The 22,851-nt window shown below is 40.4% G+C and overlaps 1 protein-coding gene across 1 annotated transcript in view; it reads left to right on the forward strand.

Moving 5' to 3' along the window:
* Positions 1–22,464, forward strand: part of EHD4 (EH domain containing 4) — a 46,421-nt gene extending 23,957 nt beyond the window's left edge. Inside the window, exons 3-6 of the mRNA XM_075844797.1 lie at positions 1,522–1,619; positions 6,737–7,149; positions 16,823–16,987; positions 17,506–22,464. Coding sequence (XP_075700912.1) covers positions 1,522–1,619; positions 6,737–7,149; positions 16,823–16,987; positions 17,506–18,042 — 1,213 coding nt within the window. The 3' untranslated portion in view covers positions 18,043–22,464. The remainder of the gene's footprint in view (positions 1–1,521; positions 1,620–6,736; positions 7,150–16,822; positions 16,988–17,505) is intronic.
* Positions 22,465–22,851: the final 387 nt, after the last annotated feature.

The raw sequence follows: 22,851 nt of genomic DNA on the forward strand, positions 1-22,851 counted from the left end.
AATGATGAGCGATATACTTCAGGTTTTTTCTATGGTTCTAATGGTCAGCTCCTATTCTCCGCTGAAGAAAAAAATGTTTCCTAATATGATCCCCATAATAACTAGATCATGATGTCTTAACCATATGATTAAAAAACATATATTTGGAATATCCTAGATTAATTTTAAAGGGATTGAAACAACTGGAAAGACTGCAAAACGCGTGCAAAAGAAAAGCGGAATAGTTGTCGGTAACAACAAATCGGATTCCACCTTTTCATTTTTCAGAGGTTGTCTGGATAACTACTCTTTTTTCCTTTGCAGCAGTGTTGGTAAATCTCTCCTATGGTGGGATGAGAGCGGTGAATGTCCAAGTCCAAATAAGGCCAAGTGGGGACTTTAGTCCAAATAAGGCCAGGTGAAAAGTAGAGCCTCTTTCCATAGCAATATTGGTACATTTGAAGCCATGCCCTCTTTTTTTGATTTATTTATGTTTGATAATTAAGAAATACTTGTTTAAAGAGATTATTTAAGAATGTATCCACATATCAATTTAGAAAAACTGGATATGTAAATTGAGTGATTATTTCTTTGGATGTCCATCTGACTGAAAGCTTTGGCTCTCCAGCTGCTGTCCATATAATTGTGTGTTATTAGAATGGGCTGTGACCAAAGTCAATTTCCTCCATATTCTTCAGATCTAGGAGTGTTAAATTTGTCTCCAGTTGTGGATGATTAAATGCTATGATCTAGTGTGCAATAAGCTGTTGCATGAGAAAATGCACGTGTAGCAGCAATTAATGATATTTCCTGTGGAAAATTGTTCTGAAGTCCTTGTATGCACCTTTAGGGGATTGTCTGTTTTATTAAGAGTTAGAGATTTCCGGGTTTATATAAATGGAAAGTTTTACAACTTTGTAACAATACTTTTACTCATGACCCTGTTCAGGATGTAAACGTTAAGTACCATCATAGTCTATGGGTGACGGATATCGCTGTTAAACATATACCGCTTATTAAACGGATGCCTTTGTGCGGGGTCCGGCATAATGGAAAAATAAAAGTCTACTACGTTATTCCACCCTTCAAAATAAAAAGTATACGGTGGAGGCCAGATGGAAAACTCTTTTGGTCTTTGACGGGCCAATGGAGCCCTATACACATGTTTAGGGTTTACGCCGGGAGCTTTCCCGACGTACATGCTAGACGTATAGAAAAAAACGTGATGTGAAAAGGCTTTACAACGTTGAAAAAAATTGTAAGATCTAAAATTGATCATGATTTAGTCACAGTCCGTGATAATTTCCACCAACTTTGAGGTCCTAAGCTGACATGGTGTATCGCAATAGATGTATGTTTCCAACCAGTATTAAAAGTAATTAAACATTTATGCTTCATGCTCATTATTTATACGTTGATACGAGAGTTGCAGAAAAAATATATCTTAACCACAATAATATTCAAATATCTGTGTGTATTAGCTGGATCTATGTATTAGCAGGATCTTTAGCTGACTAAAAAGTATATATGTTTATGTTTCAGGTTTATGTGCTCACAACTGCCCAACCAAGTCCTCAAGAGCATCAGCATCATAGACTCCCCTGGTATCCTGTCCGGAGAGAAGCAGCGTATTAGTAGAGGTTGGTGACGTAGATGTATGGAGGATAGATATATAGAGGAGGGCACGGCTGTGTTTTCACATTCTCACTTGTTACCATTTTGGGGCTGCTGTCATTAATGAGCGCATTGACGTTTTCATTTGACCCTCTTTTCAGTGTTTTATGTAACAACCCCACTGTCTTGTAGAATATGCATGAACTACTTGATAAAGGAATAGAGAAAAGTGCATTTATTCAGAACTTTTTATTATTGAAGAAAATAATTTTGAGGGCAGTTTTTTTTGTTTTTTTTATTTTTATTATTATTGGCACTCTGTTCACATCTGTGTTTCGGTTTAGAACTGAAACCATGATGCTTTGCTGGATACCAATGGCACCTGACAGACCCCGTTGACTTACATTGGGGTTCGTCAGGGTTGATGCTGCACTACTGTATCTTTGCCATTAAATCTGATGGAATTGTTTCTCATCAGCATTTTCCTCTGCAATTGTTTCAGTCATGAGCCTCTGCAGCAGACGTTTAGCATTTGTATTTCATGAATAATTAATTCTCCCATTCTGTGTTTCACGTGTGCAGCCCCAGTGTATAAAAAAGAACTTCTCAATCAATGGGGACCAAAAAAAGAGAGATTTTTAACCCATCTCTAGGGTTCCCTCGGAAGATGAGCCAATCCCAAAGGTGATCTACAGTGGCTTATTCCCCTCTCCCTGTTGAAATAAACAACTTGTGGTGGAGTCGGGAGAAATAGCGGTCGTCAGAATGAGCGGTTGGCCGACAGTTAGGGTGTGTTCACACGCTAAACAAAAAATGGCTGTAAAATATGGAGCTGTTTTCAAGGGAAAACCACCTCTGATTTTCAGCCGTTTGTTTTTTAAGTGTTTTCTGATGCGTTTTTTTTGTGACCTTTATTGGAGCCGTTTTTCTTTTGACCCAATGAAAAACGGCTAAAGAAGTGGCATGGATTTATTTTTACGGGGCGTTTTTTTTTTTTTTTTTACGCGCTGTTCTTACAAGTGGCCGGGTAAAAAAACGCCCAGTCAGAACGAAACGCAGTTTTTCCTCATTGGGCAGATGTTTGGAGGCGTTGAGCTTCTGTTTTTCGGGGTGTTTATGGCCCGAAAAAGGGCTGGAAAAAAAGAAGTGTGAACATACCCTGAAGGTTCTTTTGCGCGGCCCGAAGTGAGTCGTGTAAACGAGCGCCGATCAACGAAACAGCGAGCTAGTATGGGGATCAGCGGTCGTTACTCCGATCACTCGTCCCCATACATTTCTATCATGTCGGCAGCACGTCACCCGGTTTACACAGGGAGATGTGCTGCTGACAACCATGATCATTTCTGCTGCATACACAATACGATCAGCCGATGAACTTGGGTTTTCTGGTTCATCGATCACTGCCCTGTTTACACAGGGCAATAACCGGGACGAGCGTTCTGTGAACACTAGTTTGCTCGATAATTGGCCCGTGTAAAAGGGCCTTCACTTCATATGTATGGCCACCTTTAAATGGCTACTATAATATTGTCTTTTAGCAGATTCAATTTGAGGTGGCACGATCACAGGCCTCTTGTCATGCAATTTATGACTGTTGCACTGCAAAACTATGGCGGAGGCTTGGTGGCTCTACTGCTCCACATAGGGCCTCATGCGCACGACTTTGCTTTTGCGTCCCCAATTTCTCCACATTTTTGCGGCTAAATTGCAGACCCATTCATTTTTATGGCTCTATGCACACCGCCACGGGTTTCACAGATCCGGGCTGAGGCCGTGAATCCGGACTGCAAAAACTCAGGACAAGTCATTTTATGGTTAACTAAAATCGATAATTTTTTAATGTATTTTTCGGATCTGTGAATTCTGATAAGGCACAAAAGTTTTTGAGGTCGAATTCACCGTGTTTTTTTTCATCCCTTCAGTTTTTCCCATCCCTTGGTTGTACTTGATGGACATGGGTCTTATTTCAACTATGCTAACTATGTAACAAATCTGTGGGTTTTGCCGCCCGCAAAACCACCACGGTCGTGTGCAGGGGGCCTAAGAGTTTATTGACATGGGCCGGTAATGTGCTTCACGGGAAAGCTTTTTGCGTGTTTTTGCCACGCTTTTTACCACGCTTTTGTAAAGTGTTTTTTTGTATGTTTTTATTTATTTTTGGCTGCACCTTTTTTACAGGTGAAACATCTTAAAATCACTTTTTATCACCTGTACAAGCCACGCAGACAAAATGTACATTTAGTAACCGGGATAAGAATGTTTGTTTTCTTGCAGCACACTAATGGCCTGAGTAAATACAACAGAGAGATGATAATGTGCTAGGAAATTGGTCCTAATGCAATACCCTAGATGTGTGGGTTTTTAATTTTACTTAAGGTTATTTCTGCGGCAATTTCCTTTTTTGGGGGGTTTTTGATGCATATTCGTTCTAGAAATATTTGTTATAAATCTAATGTACTCCTGTCTTTGAATCTCTTGGTTTTCTAAATAAATCTCTGCAGTTTTCATATATAAGCATTTTCTCTTTGAAGTTTATGGGCTATATAGATGTGACCGAGGTCAAACCTACTATGATTATTTCAATGCAATGGCCCAGCCCCTTTTGACGCTGGTATTTGGGCACCAGTGTTCTGTACGCCTCAGGATTTCCCTCTTTAATGTTTAATTTCCTGCGTCTGAATAAGGTTGGTGGAAAAATCAGGAAATCGTTTTAATACAGCTGTAATACATTTTATTTTCCACCTACTGGCAGGAACAAAGATTGTAAGGCTGGGTTCACACGACCTATTTTCATACGTAAACGAGGCGTATTATGCCTCGTTTTACGTCTGAAAATAGGGCTACAATACGTCGGCAAACATCTGCCCATTCATTTGAATGGGTTTGCCGACGTACTGTGCAGACAACCTGTCATTTACGCGTCATCTTTTGACAGCTGTGAAACGACGACGCGTAAATATACAGCCTCGTCAAAAGAAGTGCAGGACACTTCTTTGGACGTTTTTGGAGCCGTTTTCTCATAGACTCCAATGAAAACCGCTCCAAAAACGGACGTAAAAAACGCAGCGAAAAACGCGAGTTACTCAAAAAACGTCTGAAAATCAGGGGCTGTTTTCCCTTGAAAACAGCTCCGTATTTTCAGACATTTTTGGTCACTACGTGTGCACATACCCTTAGTATAATAAGTCTGGTTTTCCTTTTTTACTTTTTTTTATTTTTTTCTCCACCTGAAATTTATCATTGTGGTCAACTCTGCAGGTGCAAAGGTGGATTTAAGGCTACATGCACATGTTGCACATGTTGCCTCAAAACCGCAGGTAATTTTGCTGGTTAAATCCGTGCCGAAGGGCTAGATCTCACTGAGTTTTTTATTTATTTTTTTCCGTTTTTTTTCCAAATCTAGTCCGATACAGTTTGCAAGCAGAAGCGCAAGATAAATTGACACGCCTCGGATTTTTAAAATGCATGTCGCAGGTCAATTTACATACAGAAAAAAATCTGCGATCTGTAGATGAGATTACTTGAAATCTCATTTATTTTGCTGGTACTGTATTACGCTGCGGATTTGCAGCGCAAAAATATGCGCTGCAAATCCACACGTAATACGCATCTTGTGCATTTGGCCTTCGGGTTTATTCAGACAGCCATTTATAATTTCAGGTGTCGCTGCTTTAACGTGCAAGATCTGATCCCATTTGTGACACAAAATATACGGTTCCCATATAGTGCCACATCACAGCAACCTTGTGCTGCCCAGAGTGGTTGTCAAATACTTTTATCTTCCCTTCACACAGATGTAAGGGCACTCTCCTAGAAGAAAAGGGGAAAAAAATAAAATGTCTCCTGAATCTGAATAGTGACAGATGTTTCAGGTGGAGTTGGCCTTTAAAGTCAACCAGCGGAGAGTTTCAAGGGACTTTTTTGGGGGTTGTTCCTAGTGTAAAGTACTGTATTTTTCCTGACAAGCATGTTCTGCAGAGATAAGGGAGTTTTTACTTCGTGAGTCAAGAGGAAAAAGGAAGTTTATGCAATGCCCAGAGACATGTTTATTTCTTCAGAAACCTTCCCAACTTCTTTTCTCTTTCTTATTTTAACTAGAGTTATTAAAAGCTGCTTGTAAATATTTTTTTCACAGATGATCATGTAAGTGCTGTGACCAGGTTAATGTTTTGTAAAAAAAAGTTTTCCATTCTTAGACACTTCTTCATGCAATGTCATTTCTCTACGTACTGTATTTATGCTACTGTCAGTCATGGGTCCCCCTCATACCAGGGTATTGAATGTCAGCCTTGTAAATGCTGGTAATGGCGATGATTATTATATGGTTTGATTATAGAGTTAGGTCATATTCACAAGTTGCGGATTCTCCACATAGCCCCATTCATATATACCCCACAAAAGTTCTGCGCGGAATAATTATCGCACACCAGATTTTATATTCCCCAGCATGTTCATTATTGGCGCGGTTACGTGCTTTAAAGCCACTGATTAGCTCCGTTGAAGTTCAATACTTTCGGATCCACTTGCCAATACTCGGCAGAAATATTAGTTTCAGCTGCTGATTTTTGCTGTGGATTATTTTAAAAATCCGTGGCAGATTCGCCTTGTTCAAATTCTATCTGTGTTAACATACCCTTAAAATACTGATGTGATTATGTCTGGATTCACACACAGAGGAAAAAATTTACGCTAAAGAACCAGGTTAAACTTCCACAATGAAATTCGCATGTGTTAAATGCAGATTTCGTTGCGGATTTCCTTGTTTGCATAACAATGAATGAAATTCGTGGTGACAATTTGCGATGTTACGCAACAGATTTGAAAATACGCAGCATACCTACAATCGGTTACAGATTTTGTACATTGTAAGTGAATGGGGTTACAACCCTATTTACTTCCATTGTACTGTACTTTTTTGCGGAACTTTGGGTCGAATTCCGCAGCAGATTGCAATGTTTGAACATAGGCTGATTCTTTTGCTTGATCATGCAAGAATTGGACCATGTTCGGAAAGATATCAAGCTCTGAGATGTTACTAACCACACTTGAATATTTCTCTATATGTTGAAAATCTTAGTGTTTTTTTTTTGTTCTTCTATATACTATTGTATTAGTAATTTTATTTAAATTTTCCTCTTTATAGGCTATGATTTTTGCCAGGTCTTGCAGTGGTTTGCTGAACGTGTTGACCGGATTATCCTACTTTTTGATGCTCACAAACTGGACATTTCTGATGAGTTTTCGGAGGCAATCAAAGCTTTTCGAGGTCAGGATGACAAAATCCGAGTGGTACTTAATAAAGCCGATCAGGTGGATACCCAACAGCTGATGAGAGTCTATGGTGCCCTCATGTGGTCTTTAGGAAAGGTGATTAACACTCCTGAGGTGGTACGAGTCTACATAGGCTCTTTTTGGGCTAAGCCTTTGCAGAATACTGAGAACCGAAAACTTTTTGAAATGGAAGCTCAAGATCTATTCCGAGACATCCAAAGTCTTCCAAAAAACGCTGCGCTACGCAAACTGAATGACCTCATAAAAAGAGCTCGTCTGGCAAAGGTAAGAAACATATATATGCTATGTATATATTCTAGCTATGTCTTTGCAGAGGAACCTTATACAGAACTGTACGCAACTACTAGGAAGTGCAAGACCATGTGGTTAAGACCTTATCGCTGTGGTTGGAGAATTTTATAAATCTTTAAAATGTTAATGCTCGTTTTTTATTTTAACGTCTTACCAACATTTGTTGTCTCTAATGGCTGGGATCGGAGATGTCTCTGTGGCATCTAAGCTGCGCCATAAAAATGAAACCCAAAAAGCAATGGAGGAATCGCTTTTTTTTTTTTTTTTTTTTTCTGTTCCACCACCAATTTTTTTTTTCCAATACTATAAATGGTGCTGTTTAAACTATAACTCATCCTGCAAAAAATAAGCCCTCATACGGCTATGTCTACGGATAAATTCAAAAGATATGGGTTTTGGAGGGCGTGGCGGAAAAAACGAAAATGAAACAAAATTACTGCGGCGGCAAGGGGTTAATGTGTCATTTATTGTTTTATACCGTTGCACCTTGATCTATTCATTACTTCAGTCCTGCCATTTCTAACCAGTTTTTCTAGTTTTTATTGCCCTTCATCTTGTACAGTAGCTGACTGATCTTTCTGTACCTACCAACATGGTCTGTGCTTGAAACAGAACTTTAAGGCTGGAATCACACTTGGGGTATGTTCACACGATGAGAGGCATTTACGTGTGAAAAGACAGACTGTTTACAGCTGCCTCGTTTCACACGTAAATGCTCCTCCTCGTAATATACGAGGCGTCTGCGACGCTCGTATATCTTGAGCTGCTCTTCATTGAGTTCAATGAAGAACAGCTCAAATTACGCAGCAAAGAAGTGCACTGCACTTCTTTGCCGAGGCAGTCAAATTACGCGTCGTCGTTTGACAGCTGTCAAACGACGACGCGTAAATTACAGGTCGTCTGCACAGTACGTCGGCAAACCCATTCAAATGAATGGGCAGATGTTTGCCGACGTATTGTAGCCCTATTTTCAGGCGTAAAACGAGGCATAATACGCCTCGTTTACGCATGAAAATAGGTCGTGTGAACCCAGCCTTACAGTTTTTGATAGTTTTTTTTGAGCCAAACACATTAGCAGATGCAAAAGAGACAAGTCATGTCAGCCGTTCCTTCTATTGGATCCAATGTGTTTTGGCTCTAAAACTGCCACAACAACTGTATGCGTGATTCCAGCCTATTTACCAGGATCATACAGTTTTTGTCTCAGGTTTTTGTTTTTTTAAGACCAATCCAGAAGTAGATCCTTATGGAAGGAAAGGTATAAAGAAAACACTGATGCTTCCACTTTCTTTTGTGTCCACTTGGCTCAAAGAACTGCAACAAAACTGTGTGTGTGATCCTGGCCTTAAAGAGGTCTAGAGTTTCTTACTGATTACGGAGATGCTGTTCTGTGTGAATCTAGATTAGTAAGGCTCTGTTCACATCTGCGTTGGGGTCCCGTTCTGACGTTCCGTCTGAGCTTTCCGTCAGAATGGGACCCTGAACAGAATCAAACTGACTACGCTATTACTTCCGGCAAAACGACTGATTAAGGTGCACTACAGAGACAAACGGAAACCATGGGCACCAGATTCGTCACCATTGAAATCAATAGTGATGGAAATGTAAACCTCTGGTTTCCGTTTGTGTCTGTTCAGGGTCCCGTTCTGACGTAAAGCTCAGATGGAACGTCAGAACGGGACCCCAACGCAGATGTGAACAGAGCCTAATGTTATCATTTTCCTGTATTTGTTTTAAATTCATGTTCGTATTTTGCAAATAAGGCCTCGTTCTCATCTGCGTGGGAGGCTATGTTAGGCTATGTTCACACACAGTTTTTTGAAGGGAGAAAATTCTGCCTCCAAATTCCGTCTGGAAATTTTGAGGCAGATTTTGATCTGCCTGCACGCCGTTTGCCGCGTCTTTTGCAGTGTTTTTCGCCCGCGACCATTGAGTGCCGCGGGCAAAAAACAGCAAAATACGCTTTCTAGGCCTTCCATTGATGTAAACGCCCGAAGATAGGGCATGTCGCTTCTTTTTCCCGCGAGACGTTTTTTCCACTCATGGGGAAAAAAAACTCCTCCCATTGAAATCGGCCGTTTTTTAACGCGTTTTCCAACGCGGTTTCCTTTTAAAAAAAAAACGTGTAAAAAAACTCTGTGTGAACTGACCCTTAGGGGCCTCCATTGAAGATCCGGCCGAGAGTACCGGAGACCATAGCGCAGCATGCTGCGCTATTGTCTCTGGTAAAATCACGGACACCACGATGGAATACCGATGGAATCTTAGTCAATGGGTTCCATCGGTTGCCGGAGGGGTCCGTTGTGTAACGGAACCGTTGCTTCTGTAATTCCCTTGTTCTGCTCCTCTGACGGAACACACCAACACAGGTGTGAACCCAGCCTTAGGGCTTATTCAGACGAACGTATAATACGTCCGTGCAACGCACATGATTTTCACGCGTGTCGCACGGACCTATGTTAGTCAATGGGGCCGTTCAGACTGTCAGTGAATTTCACGCAGCGTATGTGCGCTACGTAAAACTCACGACACGTCCTATATTTGCCCGGTTTTCGCGTATCACGCACCCATTGATGTCAATGGGTGCGTGAAAACCGCGCACGGCACACGGACGCACTTCCGTGTGTTGTGCGTGATGTGCGCTACAGTAATCAAAACTATGAATGAAAACAGAAAAGCACCACGTGCTTTTCGGTTTACAAACCTAAAAACAGTGTGTCATAATGATGGCGGCTGCATGAAAATCACTGCCTTCACGTATTTTTTAATTTTAATTTTTAATTTTTTTAAGTTCCGCTTGTGGCCATTAAAGCTAATGTAAAGACCACGGGCAAAAAAAGGCGCAAAAAAAACCTCAAACTAGCACTGCAGATTTTTTCTGCCTCACATTAATATCAATGGGAGGTCAGAGGTGGAAACCGCGGCAGTAAAGGACACGCCGCTTTTTTTCCCCCGCGAGCAGCTAAAAGCCGTCTGGGAAAGAAAAACAGCCACTGCCTCCCTTTTGAAATCAATGAGGGATGATTTCGGCCGTTTTTTGGGACTGATTGCGACGCGGTTTTCACGTCACAATCTGCTCCAAAAAACGGTCAACACACTGTGCGTTTGTTTCAATTTTTAACGTGGGCGTTAATCAACCTAAACAAAAACGCATTTATAAAATACAACAAAAACGCATGGTGTGAACGCAGCCTTAGATGTTTGGCAATAACACCTATTGATGCGAAGAACAAAATTTGTGTTATTTTGACTTGTAACAATGGTAATGGGCGTCATTCGTATAAGATCAGGATGTATGATATTGATCAGTTCCCAGGACTGTAATGAGGGCCAGGGGAGTGGTGACTTAACTCTACAACTAGATCTTGGTTTGTGCTATTCTTAATACCCTTGTCTGTACACCGAGTCGGGCAATGTGGTGTGTCTTGGTGTCTGTATATGAGGAAGGCAACAATTTCCTGATGCAAAGCTTGTCATTTAAATGTTCTTAACCTGGATAACCTGTCTGACTTCTGTACTTCATAAATCTCTAAGGCCTCCTGCACAGGATCGTAGCTGTATGCACGGTCCGTGATTACGGCACGGACAGTCCACGGCGTGTCCTCCGTGAGCCGACTGCAATCACACCAGATGTGCATTCTGCATTCATTTAATCTTCAGATCTCCAATGCGGACCGTATAATGATATGTCCTATTATTTTTGCGCTCCGGGCAATGAATGGACCGTGGAAACCGCGGTTATGTGCATTGGCCTATAGGAAAGCCTGTGTTTGTTTTTATACTATCCGCAATTGCAGCTAGTATACTGCCACAAAGCTACGGTCGTGTACATGACGCCTTAGAAGTAAAAAAGAAAACAAAACAACTCCCTATAACTTCCAGTATACAGCTGGAAATAATCTGGCATGTGATGGAGTTGTATAATTCACAAGGGAAGTGCGATGGTATCTATACTGGTTGTGAAAACATATTGTTATCTAGAAAAAATATTAACGTTGCAGATGTCACAAAGGTAAATCTAGAACCCTGATAAAGCGCCACACAAGATTCCAGAGTATTAGATTTTACAGAATAATTTAACATCAATATTTTTTCACGAATGTACAGATCTGTTCGTGTGCGTGTTTATTTTGCGACACTTGTGCTGCATATTAGCCTATGCTTTTTCTTCAGCTGTCGAAAATATCGTTTTAAACGTCTAACTTTGTGATCTTAGGGTTTTGTAATTCTGGTAACCCGCACTACGATCGCAACGTGTGAATAGCCATTAAGTCCTAATTCACATCTGCTCCGTTAGGGGCATCCGTCACAAATTAAGCCGAAAATACCGGAATCAAGAGCGCAGCATGCTGCACTATTGTTTTCGGTAAATCCACAGACGCCCCGATGGAAAACGTACAAAACCAATTAAAGTCAATGGGTTACGTCGTGCGCTGGTTGACTCCGTTATTCAGTGGACCCTGCGCGTTCGTCATTTTCGTGCTGCTCCTTTAACAGAGACTAATAGAATGCCGAACGCAGATGTGAACAGGGCCTAAGGGAGGCTCTCCAGTCTGAGGGAATTAAATGTATACTCACATTAACTGAGTAATGCACTTTCTTTTATATGTAGCAGCCTCCTTTAGACTGTCTGTGCTCGTTCTCTCGCCAGCAATCTTGTTGCATGGCAGCTGAAGCAATGCCTATGATAAAAATTCAGTCACTTATAGATTCTTTCCTTATTGACTGTATACAAACAACTCGTATTTTAAAAAGGATATGACTGGACGTCTGTGATTCTTCATCAAATGCTTAAAATGGAAATTTACTTGTGTAATGAATTTACTGAGTCATCTTGAACTCTTTCCTGTATTCTGGGCAGACGCCTCACAATTCACATTATTCTGACCAACCACTTTATTTCCTCATTTAGGCCGGGTTCCCACAGGACGGACATGCTGTGTAAAAATCCTGCAGCGTATCCGACCTAGATCCCGCAGTACATTTCGTCTGAAAAATCGCATCACAATGTGGTGCGTTTTTTCGGACAGAATTTCTGCTGCGGAAATGCGGTTGTAAAAACCACTCATACTTAAGTAGGCCGTTGTAATGGCGACGCATCCCTCCTATCTGGTCCGGCCTCCCTGAACGATGCAGCCCATGTGACCGCTGCAGCCTGTGATTGGCTGCAGCGTCGGTCACATGGGGTGTAACGTCACCCCAGGAGGCTGGACTGGACGAAGAAACAGACTTCTGGGTAAGTATTTTATTTTTTTTATTTTTCCGTAGTTGCGACTTTTGCGGCGTAAACACTGCAAATACACCGCAGCAATTGGCTTTCTTTTGAGGGTTTTTCATACCCATTGATTTCAATGGGGAAAACCCGCAACGGAAAAGCAATGAAAAAGCAGCATAAATGGACAAGCTGCAGAATTTAATTCCGTACCGCAGGTCCATTTATTAATGTTGCAGTTTTTTTGTGTGTCCACACAGAATATTCGGAAAGTTTCAGGCTAATTGCTCCTATATGGAATAGGAAGAAATGAATCTAAAGTGACATCAATTTTCTGTTACTACGGCACGTAATAAAGCTGCTGACCAGATTAGTGTGCAAATAAAAATGCCGAGCTGCCTACTGTATACCCTGATATTATTAACATTTTTACTTCACACCATTATTGTATTGTAGTTCTGTCTAGAAGTCTCTTATCTCTGTTTAGGATCCAATACTGGTTGTGCTTGAACAAGGACGTGTAAAATATGGACACTGTTTTTTTTTATTAGGATAGGATATGAATGTGTGATTGGGGTCCAATTTCTGGTACCCACACCGATAAGCGAGAAGAATAACCCAACATGGCGCCGTCCTTGTTCGGTCCTGGAGCGAAGTCACATTTAAATATTCGTTAAAAAAATAAGAGGAATTCTAATATAATAAATTTTCCTTCCAATTAACTCTAGGAAGTAGGACTATTACCTCTACTACAGTTGTTACTCGTCTTCTAACACCACAATTTCGTAAATATTCGTATATTCCTTTGCAGAAATAGGTAATGAAGAGCACGCTGTATTGGATACTACAGTGAAGGGACCACGGCTCCATTCTGCTGATTGATTGGGGGTCCTGGCGATTGAACCCCATGATAACACATTGATGGCTTCTCCTGAAAAAATGCTTTAACCAGAAACTGCTAAAATACAACTGTTTTAGGCGTCATTCTTTACCATACCAGCCACTGAGCAGAGTTTGGCCGGTTTGTATCGTGTAGTTTACAAGAACATGATTTACCTTGAAGGGTATCGTGAATGAGTGTGACATGTGTACAAATTTCTGCAGAGCAATGTGTCAGCTAGAAGACGTGTGAATTACTCCTTGTGACCGCCACATAACTTAGCAGAACAATGATCGCATTCCCAAATTCATGAGGTTGGATGTGAGATTGTTTTCTGACCATTGACTTTTAGGTAGTTTATGACAGGGAGATAGGGCAAGTCTTGCAGATTATTGCAGCAGTTGTTTCCATGTATCCATGGTATTTGAGAAACACTATGTGAAGAACGCGGGTAAATATGTATTCCTATCAAGGATTCCTTTCACACTCTCTCTTGTTATTTGATAAGCACATGTTACAGTAGCAAAAAGAAAAAAAGGTTTAACTATGTGTAGCCCACTGACTATGTTGAGTTTGGGTTATATAATTTCCTTCTGAGGTTTACCTTACCCTCCAAAAGTTTTGACCTACAACCCTGCACTGAACTGGATTGCTGCAGGTTCGCTTGGTTATTTGACATCATAACTATAACAATTTTTTTAAGAAACTTTTTTTTTTTTAACTTAAAATGAAGCATGGAAATTTATAAGGCTCTATTAGATTTGGCCTATGTCATGTATGTTCCGTAACCCATTCATAGGATTCCATTGTGCAGATATATATAGTGGTTTTTTTTTGACTCACAAACAAAAACACAGTTGTATCTAGTGCACTTTACATTTCACTATAGGTTTTGATGTAACATCTGGCCACTTCCAAAATGCCATGCAAAACGCTCTTTGGAAATCCAGCATTATTTAGTAAGACACATCCATTGTTCATCTGTAGGCATGGGCACCGTACAGTTTCTGGCAACTGGGGTGCTTCAAGCAATGGCATCTCCTTATAGTATATTCAGGCAACTGTGTGGCCTGTGTGAAGATTTCCAGAATTAATTTTAGGGCCTGTTCACATCAGCGTTGGTTTTCAATTTATGGGTTCCGTTGCAGCTTTCAGTCAGAGGAACCCATAAACAGAAAGCCAAACGGAAATTAAAGCCTCCGTTTGCACTACCATTGATTTAAACGGTAATGTTTCCATTTGCCTTGGTTTCGGTTTGTTTCCGTTTCATAAGGTTTCCGTTCTTTCAGCGGAAACAATATCGCAGTCGACTATGCTATTGTTTCCGCTAAACCCCCCCCCCCCCTGGACACTTTAAAGGAACAGATGCAAACTGAAACATTACCAGTGAAATCAATGTTAATGCAAATGGAGGCTTTAGTTTGTCTGGTTTCCTCTTATGGGTTCCCCTGAAGGAAAGCTGCAACGGAACCCATAAACTGAAAACCACTGCTGACGGGAACCCTGCCTAAGGCTATATTCACACAACCGTGAAAAAAAATGGCCATTAAAAACTGATCAACTGTGTGTTTCATCAGTGTCTCTCCAAATTTTTGTCCGTTTCCAGTCCGTCTGTCAGGTTTTTAATGGCCGTTTGACATCTGTTTTGCATCCGTTTTTCATGGCCGTTCAGAAAACGTAGAATTTAATTTGTCAGACTTCTTTTTTTTTTTTTTTTTTTTTTTTTTTTGCCCCAACCCCCTGAAAACACCCAAAGGAAAGTAGATGATGGCACACAGCCTCCCTGTAGATGATGGCACACAGCCTCCCTGTAGATGATGGCACACATACTCACTGACGCAGCGCCGTCTCTCGTCGTCTTCACGTGTGGTCTCGTCTGCACGGGATCTGGCAAGGCGGCGTGATGACGTCGTCGCCTTCGCGGAACCCGTGAAGATGAGAGATGACACCTGAAGAGGACAGCGCTACATCAGTGAGTATGCCGCCGATAGCCAGCAAGGGAACTAGTAGTTCCCTTGCCAATCCCCATGTCACAGATCCGTTTTTAATGGCTATTACATGTATCGACATCCGTTAAAAACGGATGCATTGACTTCTATGGGGGCCGTCTGGCGGTGAAAACGGCCAAAAATAGGAAATGTCTTATTTTTTGACGGCCATTATTCACAGGCCATTAAAAAAACGGCCGTGTGAATACACCCATAGAACAGCATTGTTCTGAAAATGACCGTGCGACATTGTGTGAGTAAGGAAACAAACCACCAACCCACAGTGAGCTATTATTATTATAATAATAATTATTAAGTATTCAGTATGTTCCAGTCAAAATTATAATATTTAAGAGATTTGAATGTAATTTCAATCGCACACTAGTGCGAGATGTAAGACACTAGTGGTAATAACAAAATAATCCTGATTTATTACCTTGTGATGTTAACTATGCACTCTCCACTGTGTGTGAAATGTTATAGGTTTTAGTATATATATATATATATATATCTATCCTTTCAAAAATAGGATGTTCTTAGTATTGCCACCTCCTGCTATGGGTCTGTAACTGTATAGTACTAGTAATCTTCATTTTTATTTTATTTTTCCTATCTGCTGTTCCTAAAATTATTTGATAGCCAAGTATAAAATGTGCTTTGAAAATATAAAAGAAGGGATGTGAGTATAGAAAATGTAATTCGAACATGATGGCGCTCTAAAGCTGGCCATACACGTTAGATGTATGTCGGGCAAACCTGCTGAATTTGTCAGGACTGGCCCACCATCTAATATGTATGACATCGTCCCGACTTTCCCACAGCAGATGTAGGGGTAGAGAAGGGTCAGGCTGTTGAATTTTAAAATGCCTGACCCATTTGTTTGATAGTAGATAAGCCGCTGCTAGAGGAGGCTGGCGGCGGCGGCTTTCTCCCAACACACTCATTCCCAGCCTAGTGCACATGTGTATGTAGGAGTAGGGACGAATATCTGTCGGCCGAATGATCAGCTATCTAAAGTGTATGGTCAGCTTTATTAGTGCTGCTTAATGCTGCCATACTCTCTTACCCTCTGTCAGGACAGGGTTTATCAAATCTGTGATTGGTCAACGTCATACACTTCTTTGTAACACGCCCACTTGGGTAAAAGTTAAAACTTGGGCATTAAGAAACTAATTTGCATAAATGGAATAAAGGTCATAACTTGCTGAAAAAAGAGTTTCTCAAAATAAAAAACACTGCTGTTAACTACATTCCAGCGCCCATAAAATGATGTAGGAGATGGGGCATTTTTAATCTGGTGACAGAGTCTCTTTAAGTGAAAGTATAACCTTATTAGTGTATATAGACACACAGCAGATTTGTGGTAGAAATTTCTGGGACTGAAGAACATAACTTCTATGTACAAAAGCCATAGACACAAGTTTAAGTTTCTTGGTGATAGTGCTACATCTAGCGGTTACTTGAACAGGCTGCAAGAAAGTCAGATGGTAACTTGTAGATAGCATGTTTTTAGTTTTTTTCTTAATATTATTACATAGATTAACTCTACATTTTTCCATCCCACAGGTACATGCATATATCATAAGTCACCTGAAGAGAGAGATGCCTGCAATGTTTGGAAAGGATGCCAAGAAGAAGGAGCTAATAAGCAAGTTGCCAGAAATCTTCTTGCAGATCCAGAGAGAATATCAGATTTCACCTGGGGATTTTCCTGAGGTTAAGAAAATGCAGGTATTGACTTCTCTATGACCCTGTAAATACTTCATACGCCGGTGCCTGCCACCGATCCTAGTCCAGGGATTCAGACCTTTTTTTTAGTCCGTCTTGTATTCTATTGGTCATTAGCTTCAGTGCTTCTCCTTACTAGTCTTTATAGCAGGGATGATTTCAGATTTGCCAACCTCCGTTTTGTTTTTTCCCTGGCCAAGCATTGCAGAATGTCCTCAATTATTTACGAACTGTTTTGAAAACCTATTGCTTGAATCCTAGTCTGTTTATTGAAAAAATAAATTGTATTGTGCACTTTCATCAGCCCATAATAATTAGTCTGACACCTTGAGTCTATGGAATTTTGAAACATAGAATGTTCTCAGAGCGTTCAAAAATGTTAAATAAAAAAAGATATATAAATTTGAATACATAACATTTGTTACAATACATATTTATGCAGCTACATTACAGAAGATTTTCCGTATTTCATGATGTCGAATATTTTTATATTTTTTTTTATTTTTTTTTTTTATCCTCAGCAACAACTGGAGATGTACGACTTTTCAAAATTCCATGCTCTGAAGCCTAAGCTAATTGAGGGTGTAGACAACATGTTGGCCAATAAGATTGCCCCTCTAATGGGTATGATTCGAGAAGAAGAGAGCAGCATGCCAATACAGATGGTCCATGGTGGAGCATTTGAAGGCACCATGGAAGGTCCCTTTGGCCAAGGTTACGGAGAAGGAGCAGGTGAAGGCGCTGGTGAAGACGAATGGGTAGTAGCCAAGGATAAACCAGTTTATGATGAGCTGTTTTATACATTGTCTCCAATCAACGGCAAGATTTCTGGAGTCAACGCTAAGAGAGAAATGGTGAACTCCAAGCTGCCGAACAGTGTTTTAGGAAAAATCTGGAAACTAGCAGATAATGACCGGGATGGCATGCTAGATGAGGAAGAATTTGCTTTGGCAAAACATCTCATTAAGATTAAGCTGGAAGGCTTTGAGTTACCTAATGAGCTACCCCACCACCTTGTGCCACCATCTCAAAGGAAGCCTATGCAGAACTCTGAGTGAAGAGCGTCACCTTTTGGATAGAAGTTCGGCATAGTCCTTTAGCTGTTGACCGTCAGAGAACCCATGCAAAAGGCTGCAGGGTATTGTGGGTAACACACTTTTTTTTGAAACATAGTCTCAACCTTTTAAGATGCACAGATGGATTTTTCTATTTCTACTCAAATATTTGTCTGTATAAGTAAATACACTATACTGTATTAATGCTTCAAGTTTACTTTCTGAAAACGACTTCCGCTTTCTGTTATCGCTAAATGAGATCATGATCTATGTTGTGAATACAGTTTGCTCTACAGCGTCACCAGGTTTGTAACCGAATCGTCTTTCGTTAACATAATATGTAGATTCTTGTTCATCAGAATTGCCTTCAGGTTTTTATATGTCTTCAGACATGGCAGAGTTTTTCTTGCAGTGAATTTGTGACACAATTCACGTGTTACATGCAGATTTTGCTGTGGATTTCTCCCTTTGCATATCTGCTTAGTCTGAACATGTCCTGAATGGGAAAGATGTATAAGTAAACTGACAATGTAAATGACTAACATAGAGGTTATCTAAAGAGTTCTGATGGCTCATTTAGACGAACGTGAATAACGTCCGTGTGCTGCGCAGGGAAATCACGTGCAGCACACGGACCCGTTGATTTCAATGGGGCCATTCACACAATCGGGAGTTTTGTAAAACTCATTGCATGTCCTATATTGTTGCGTTTTTCACACACCTATCGCCCATTGAAGTCAATAGGTGCGTGAAACTCACGCACAAGCACATGGATGCACATCCGCGTGCTGTGCGTAATTTACGCATCAATTCAATTGAAAATAATAATAATAAAAAATGTGCTTTGCGAGTGCGTGAATAACGCATGCCCCTCGCTAACCACACTCATGCATAACGGACCAGATTCACATGTGTTTTTTCACGCGCGTGAATCTGATACGCTCATGTGAATGTAGCCTAAGCCTCTCTTTACATGAACATACTGAATCAAATCATAGAAAACTATATATCCCCCGAGCTCATTGTCTTTCCCTTTATCATCTGCTGCTGTCAGGTAGGGGAACGTAGGAAACCTGACAGATCTGCTGGAGGTCCAGGGTGCTGCGTCCATTAGACGATGCAAAAGGAACCCGTATTATGCTCATGTGACAGCGGCCTAAGACAGTAGAGGGATTTCCAGGCGATTTCATAGATCCACAAATTAGATTATTATTTTATATAATAATTGATCCCTTTTTTTTTTTTCTTTATATTGAGACTACGTTTTAAATGGTAAATGTTTTAAGAATGAAGGCTGATGGAGAAACTAAAGTTTAACTGGAAATTCCTCACTTGAACTAGCTTTTTGCATTTTACTTGTATAAGTGAAGTTAATGCACTCGCAGTAGACACAGCCCGGCCCGGTGTTTTTAACAAATGTGTGTTATTTTACTAATGCTAAATCTATAGAGATGTTTGTGCCATTTGCATTCCTGAAAATGCCTTATTGGGTTACACACATATAAGGTTTATTTTTTTTATATTTTGTTTCAGTAAATGTTCCTTTTATAGGAAAGCCACATCTCAACGCTTGCCTTTTGCACTGTTCTTTGGGCTTGTCCACACGTAATGGAATTACTGCGTATTTTCCGTCTAGAATTATTGACGGAAAATACGCAGCGGAATACAGCAGCAGAAATGGTGCGGTTTTTCCGCAGCGGATTGTCTGCTAGTTTAAGCGAAAATGCTGCATATATTTTCTACAGCAAACCCGTTACGTGTGGAAAAGCCCTTAGGCTGGGTTCACACACACTATTTACGGACGTAATTCGGGCGTTTTAGCCCCGAATTACGTCCTTAAATGCGGCTCAAAAGCGTCGGCACACATCTGCCCATTCATTTGAATGGGTCTTACGATGTTCTGTGCCGACGGTTATTTCTTTTACGTGCCGCTGTCAAAAGGCGGCGCGTAAAAAAGACGCCCGCGTCAAAGAAGTGCCTGTCACTTCTTCAGACGTAAATGGAGCCGTTTTCCCTTGACTCCATGGAAAAACGGCTCCAATTACGCCCGTAATTGACGCAGCAAAAGACGCCTGCACATGCCGTTACGGCTGAAATTACGGTGCTGTTTTCTCCTGATGGACGCTGCCGTGTGAACATACCCTTACAATGCCGCAGGACAGTGTCGTGGGCTTTCTACAGCATCGTGGCAATGTTGCCTGTGGCATTGGTCCTGCAGACGGTTGAAGATGGAGCGATGAGGTTTTGCATCCTCACCCTGAAATTCTTTGTAATAGTACAATGGTCTATAAGTGTGAACTATACTAGAGGGGATATCTAAATTATATGAAATGACTTATTTTTTTTAGCAGAGAATATTTTGCAGTTTGGTAATGTTATGTGGACTTCCTGACACTCCATAGGCTCAACCAACCAATCCTTTCAGGCTTGCACAGCTCATCCAGGTTGTCAAGTAATTGGTGCTTCTTCCATTGTGGACTTACATGTCATCTACTATAGAAATGTAGCTTTCTAGTATGCAATCGCTTGCTTGGAGAATAAGAGATGTGAATGATAATGTGTGCAGGTTATGGATAGAGGTATCCTCCTAGTGAACGATGAGTGGAATATATATATATATATATATATATTTTTTTTTTTTTTTTTTTAGACCATACCCTATCAAGCGCTATTCGTATTCCTTTAATACATACCTTTTTGTGAAGCTTACACACTAGTATATAGATTTTTTTTTTCTTTATCTTGTTAGGTTTGCATTGCTTTTTAATTATTTATTTTTTTAGTCAATAGTCCAGTAAGAAGAAAAGATACCTAACGGAAACGTGACTTACACAATATAAGGCTCTGTTCACACTAGCAATAATGGGGTTTGCAGTTTTTCTGACGCCAAGATGAATACATAAAAACAAATCTTGACAGATCACTCAACTGATCATAACGGATACATTGTAGATTTTGGGAAAAAAAACAAAGCCATGACGCCAGTGTGAACAGAGCCTCATATAAATAATCCAGCATGTCACTGTATTTTATTTTCACAGAACACCGTAGCAGAATTTTAATTTTGTTTTCCTATTATGCAATTGTAGTTTAAGCAACTTAAAGTATCTGCGCACTTTATTATGTGTGTCGTGAATTAGTTCAGAACTTGTGGGCAATGTGCGTTCCTCATGAAGTCTCGTTATCAACGAACAACCATTCCACTCACATACCGGCTCCATCCAGTACTGATATGTTAGAAAAAAAAACAAACTCAAATTTATGTATATGCAAATAATTTTATATATATTTAGTTTAATACGTTGAAAAAAGTAACCTTTAATATATAAAGTTGTGGATATGCTTTAACTTACTGATGACTGGGAGACGATACCGCTGGAACCCTCACCAACCTCTAGAATGAAGAAGTCGCAACAATGCTAAGGGTAAGTTCACACATAGCGTCAATACTGAAGATTTTCTAACACAGTAGCAGCAAAGCAGGTAAGAATTTAACAAATCTCATCCACGCGCTGCGTAAATGATGAGCAGAAACAATGCTCAGAAATTGACCTGTGGTGCGGTTTTTTAATTTGCAGCATGTCAAATGTATTTGCGTAATCGCTGCTTTTGTGTTATGGGTTTTCCCCATTCAATTCAAATCTGCGATTCCGCCGCTAAAATTACGCAAGTCAGGAAAAAAAAATAATCTTTCTTACCCAGAATTCTGTGCTTCTTCGTACAGGCCAGCCTCCTGGGTAACGTTTCATCCCATGTTACCGCTCCAGCCAATCACAGGCTGCAATGGTCAAATAGGATGAAACCTCATCCCAGGAGTCCAGTCTGCAGGATGTCAGAGGGTGTGTTTGTTTGTTTTTTTCTACGTGCAGTTTTCCGTAGTAGATATTCCGGCTGAAAACTGCACCATGATTTGGTGCGGTTTTTCAGCCGGAGTTCCCTGTGGCTGCCAGGGCGGATAAACTGTACCTTTTATGCTGCATATCCGCCTTGTGCAAAAGGCCAGCACCCTCACCTGATTAAAGACAACTTCTATTAGTGTCTGTGCAAGTCCACCTAGGGACATTCAATATCTATTGGTTACTATTAATGACCAAATATTGGCTTACAGTAGGTGGTCCATGTGACGTAAGTTATATTCTGTCTTGGCCACTAGGGGTCACTGTTAACTTAAGTGCAGCTTATTTTACACGCTCAAATAATAAAATATAACTGTGTAACTAAACCTCAAACAATATATTGAGTGTATTCCTTGTGATATGAGATTTTAGACCAGCCTTGTATCTAAAGTATTGTATTTTTATGAATGTCCTAAAGAACAACTATATTATTTGCTTTTGTACACTTTTAAATTTCACATAGTAATATAAAGTTGATTTAATTGCTAACTTGTTCTTTTTTTGGTTTGTCCTGCAATATTGTTTAAATAAATAAATGTTTTCTTAAAATGTATGTTCACACTTATTTGTTTTGCCATATACTTTCCATTGTGGCAGGGATTCTAAAGTTTCTAAATAAATCCACTACAGGTCTAATAATCTGTCATATGGTGAGATTTTATGTCCGATTGCTAGATTTGCTTAACCGAAGAATGTCTTGTACAATGTTTGCCATGGATTCCTGAGAACCTGGTTGGGGTTCCCCAGAAGAAAAGAGCAGCAAGAGCTATATAATAGAGATGGCAAACTGAGCTGGCGTTCAGCTGGCACATAAGGCAGGCAACATGGTCAACAACAAATTGTGGGAAGAATATACAATGCTTTACCTCCCCCGCCCCCTACACCCAGCTTCTTTGAGGTAGAAATGGGAAATATG

This window comes from Rhinoderma darwinii, chromosome 12 (genome assembly GCF_050947455.1).
Source record: "Rhinoderma darwinii isolate aRhiDar2 chromosome 12, aRhiDar2.hap1, whole genome shotgun sequence".
NCBI lineage: Eukaryota > Metazoa > Chordata > Amphibia > Anura > Rhinodermatidae > Rhinoderma > Rhinoderma darwinii.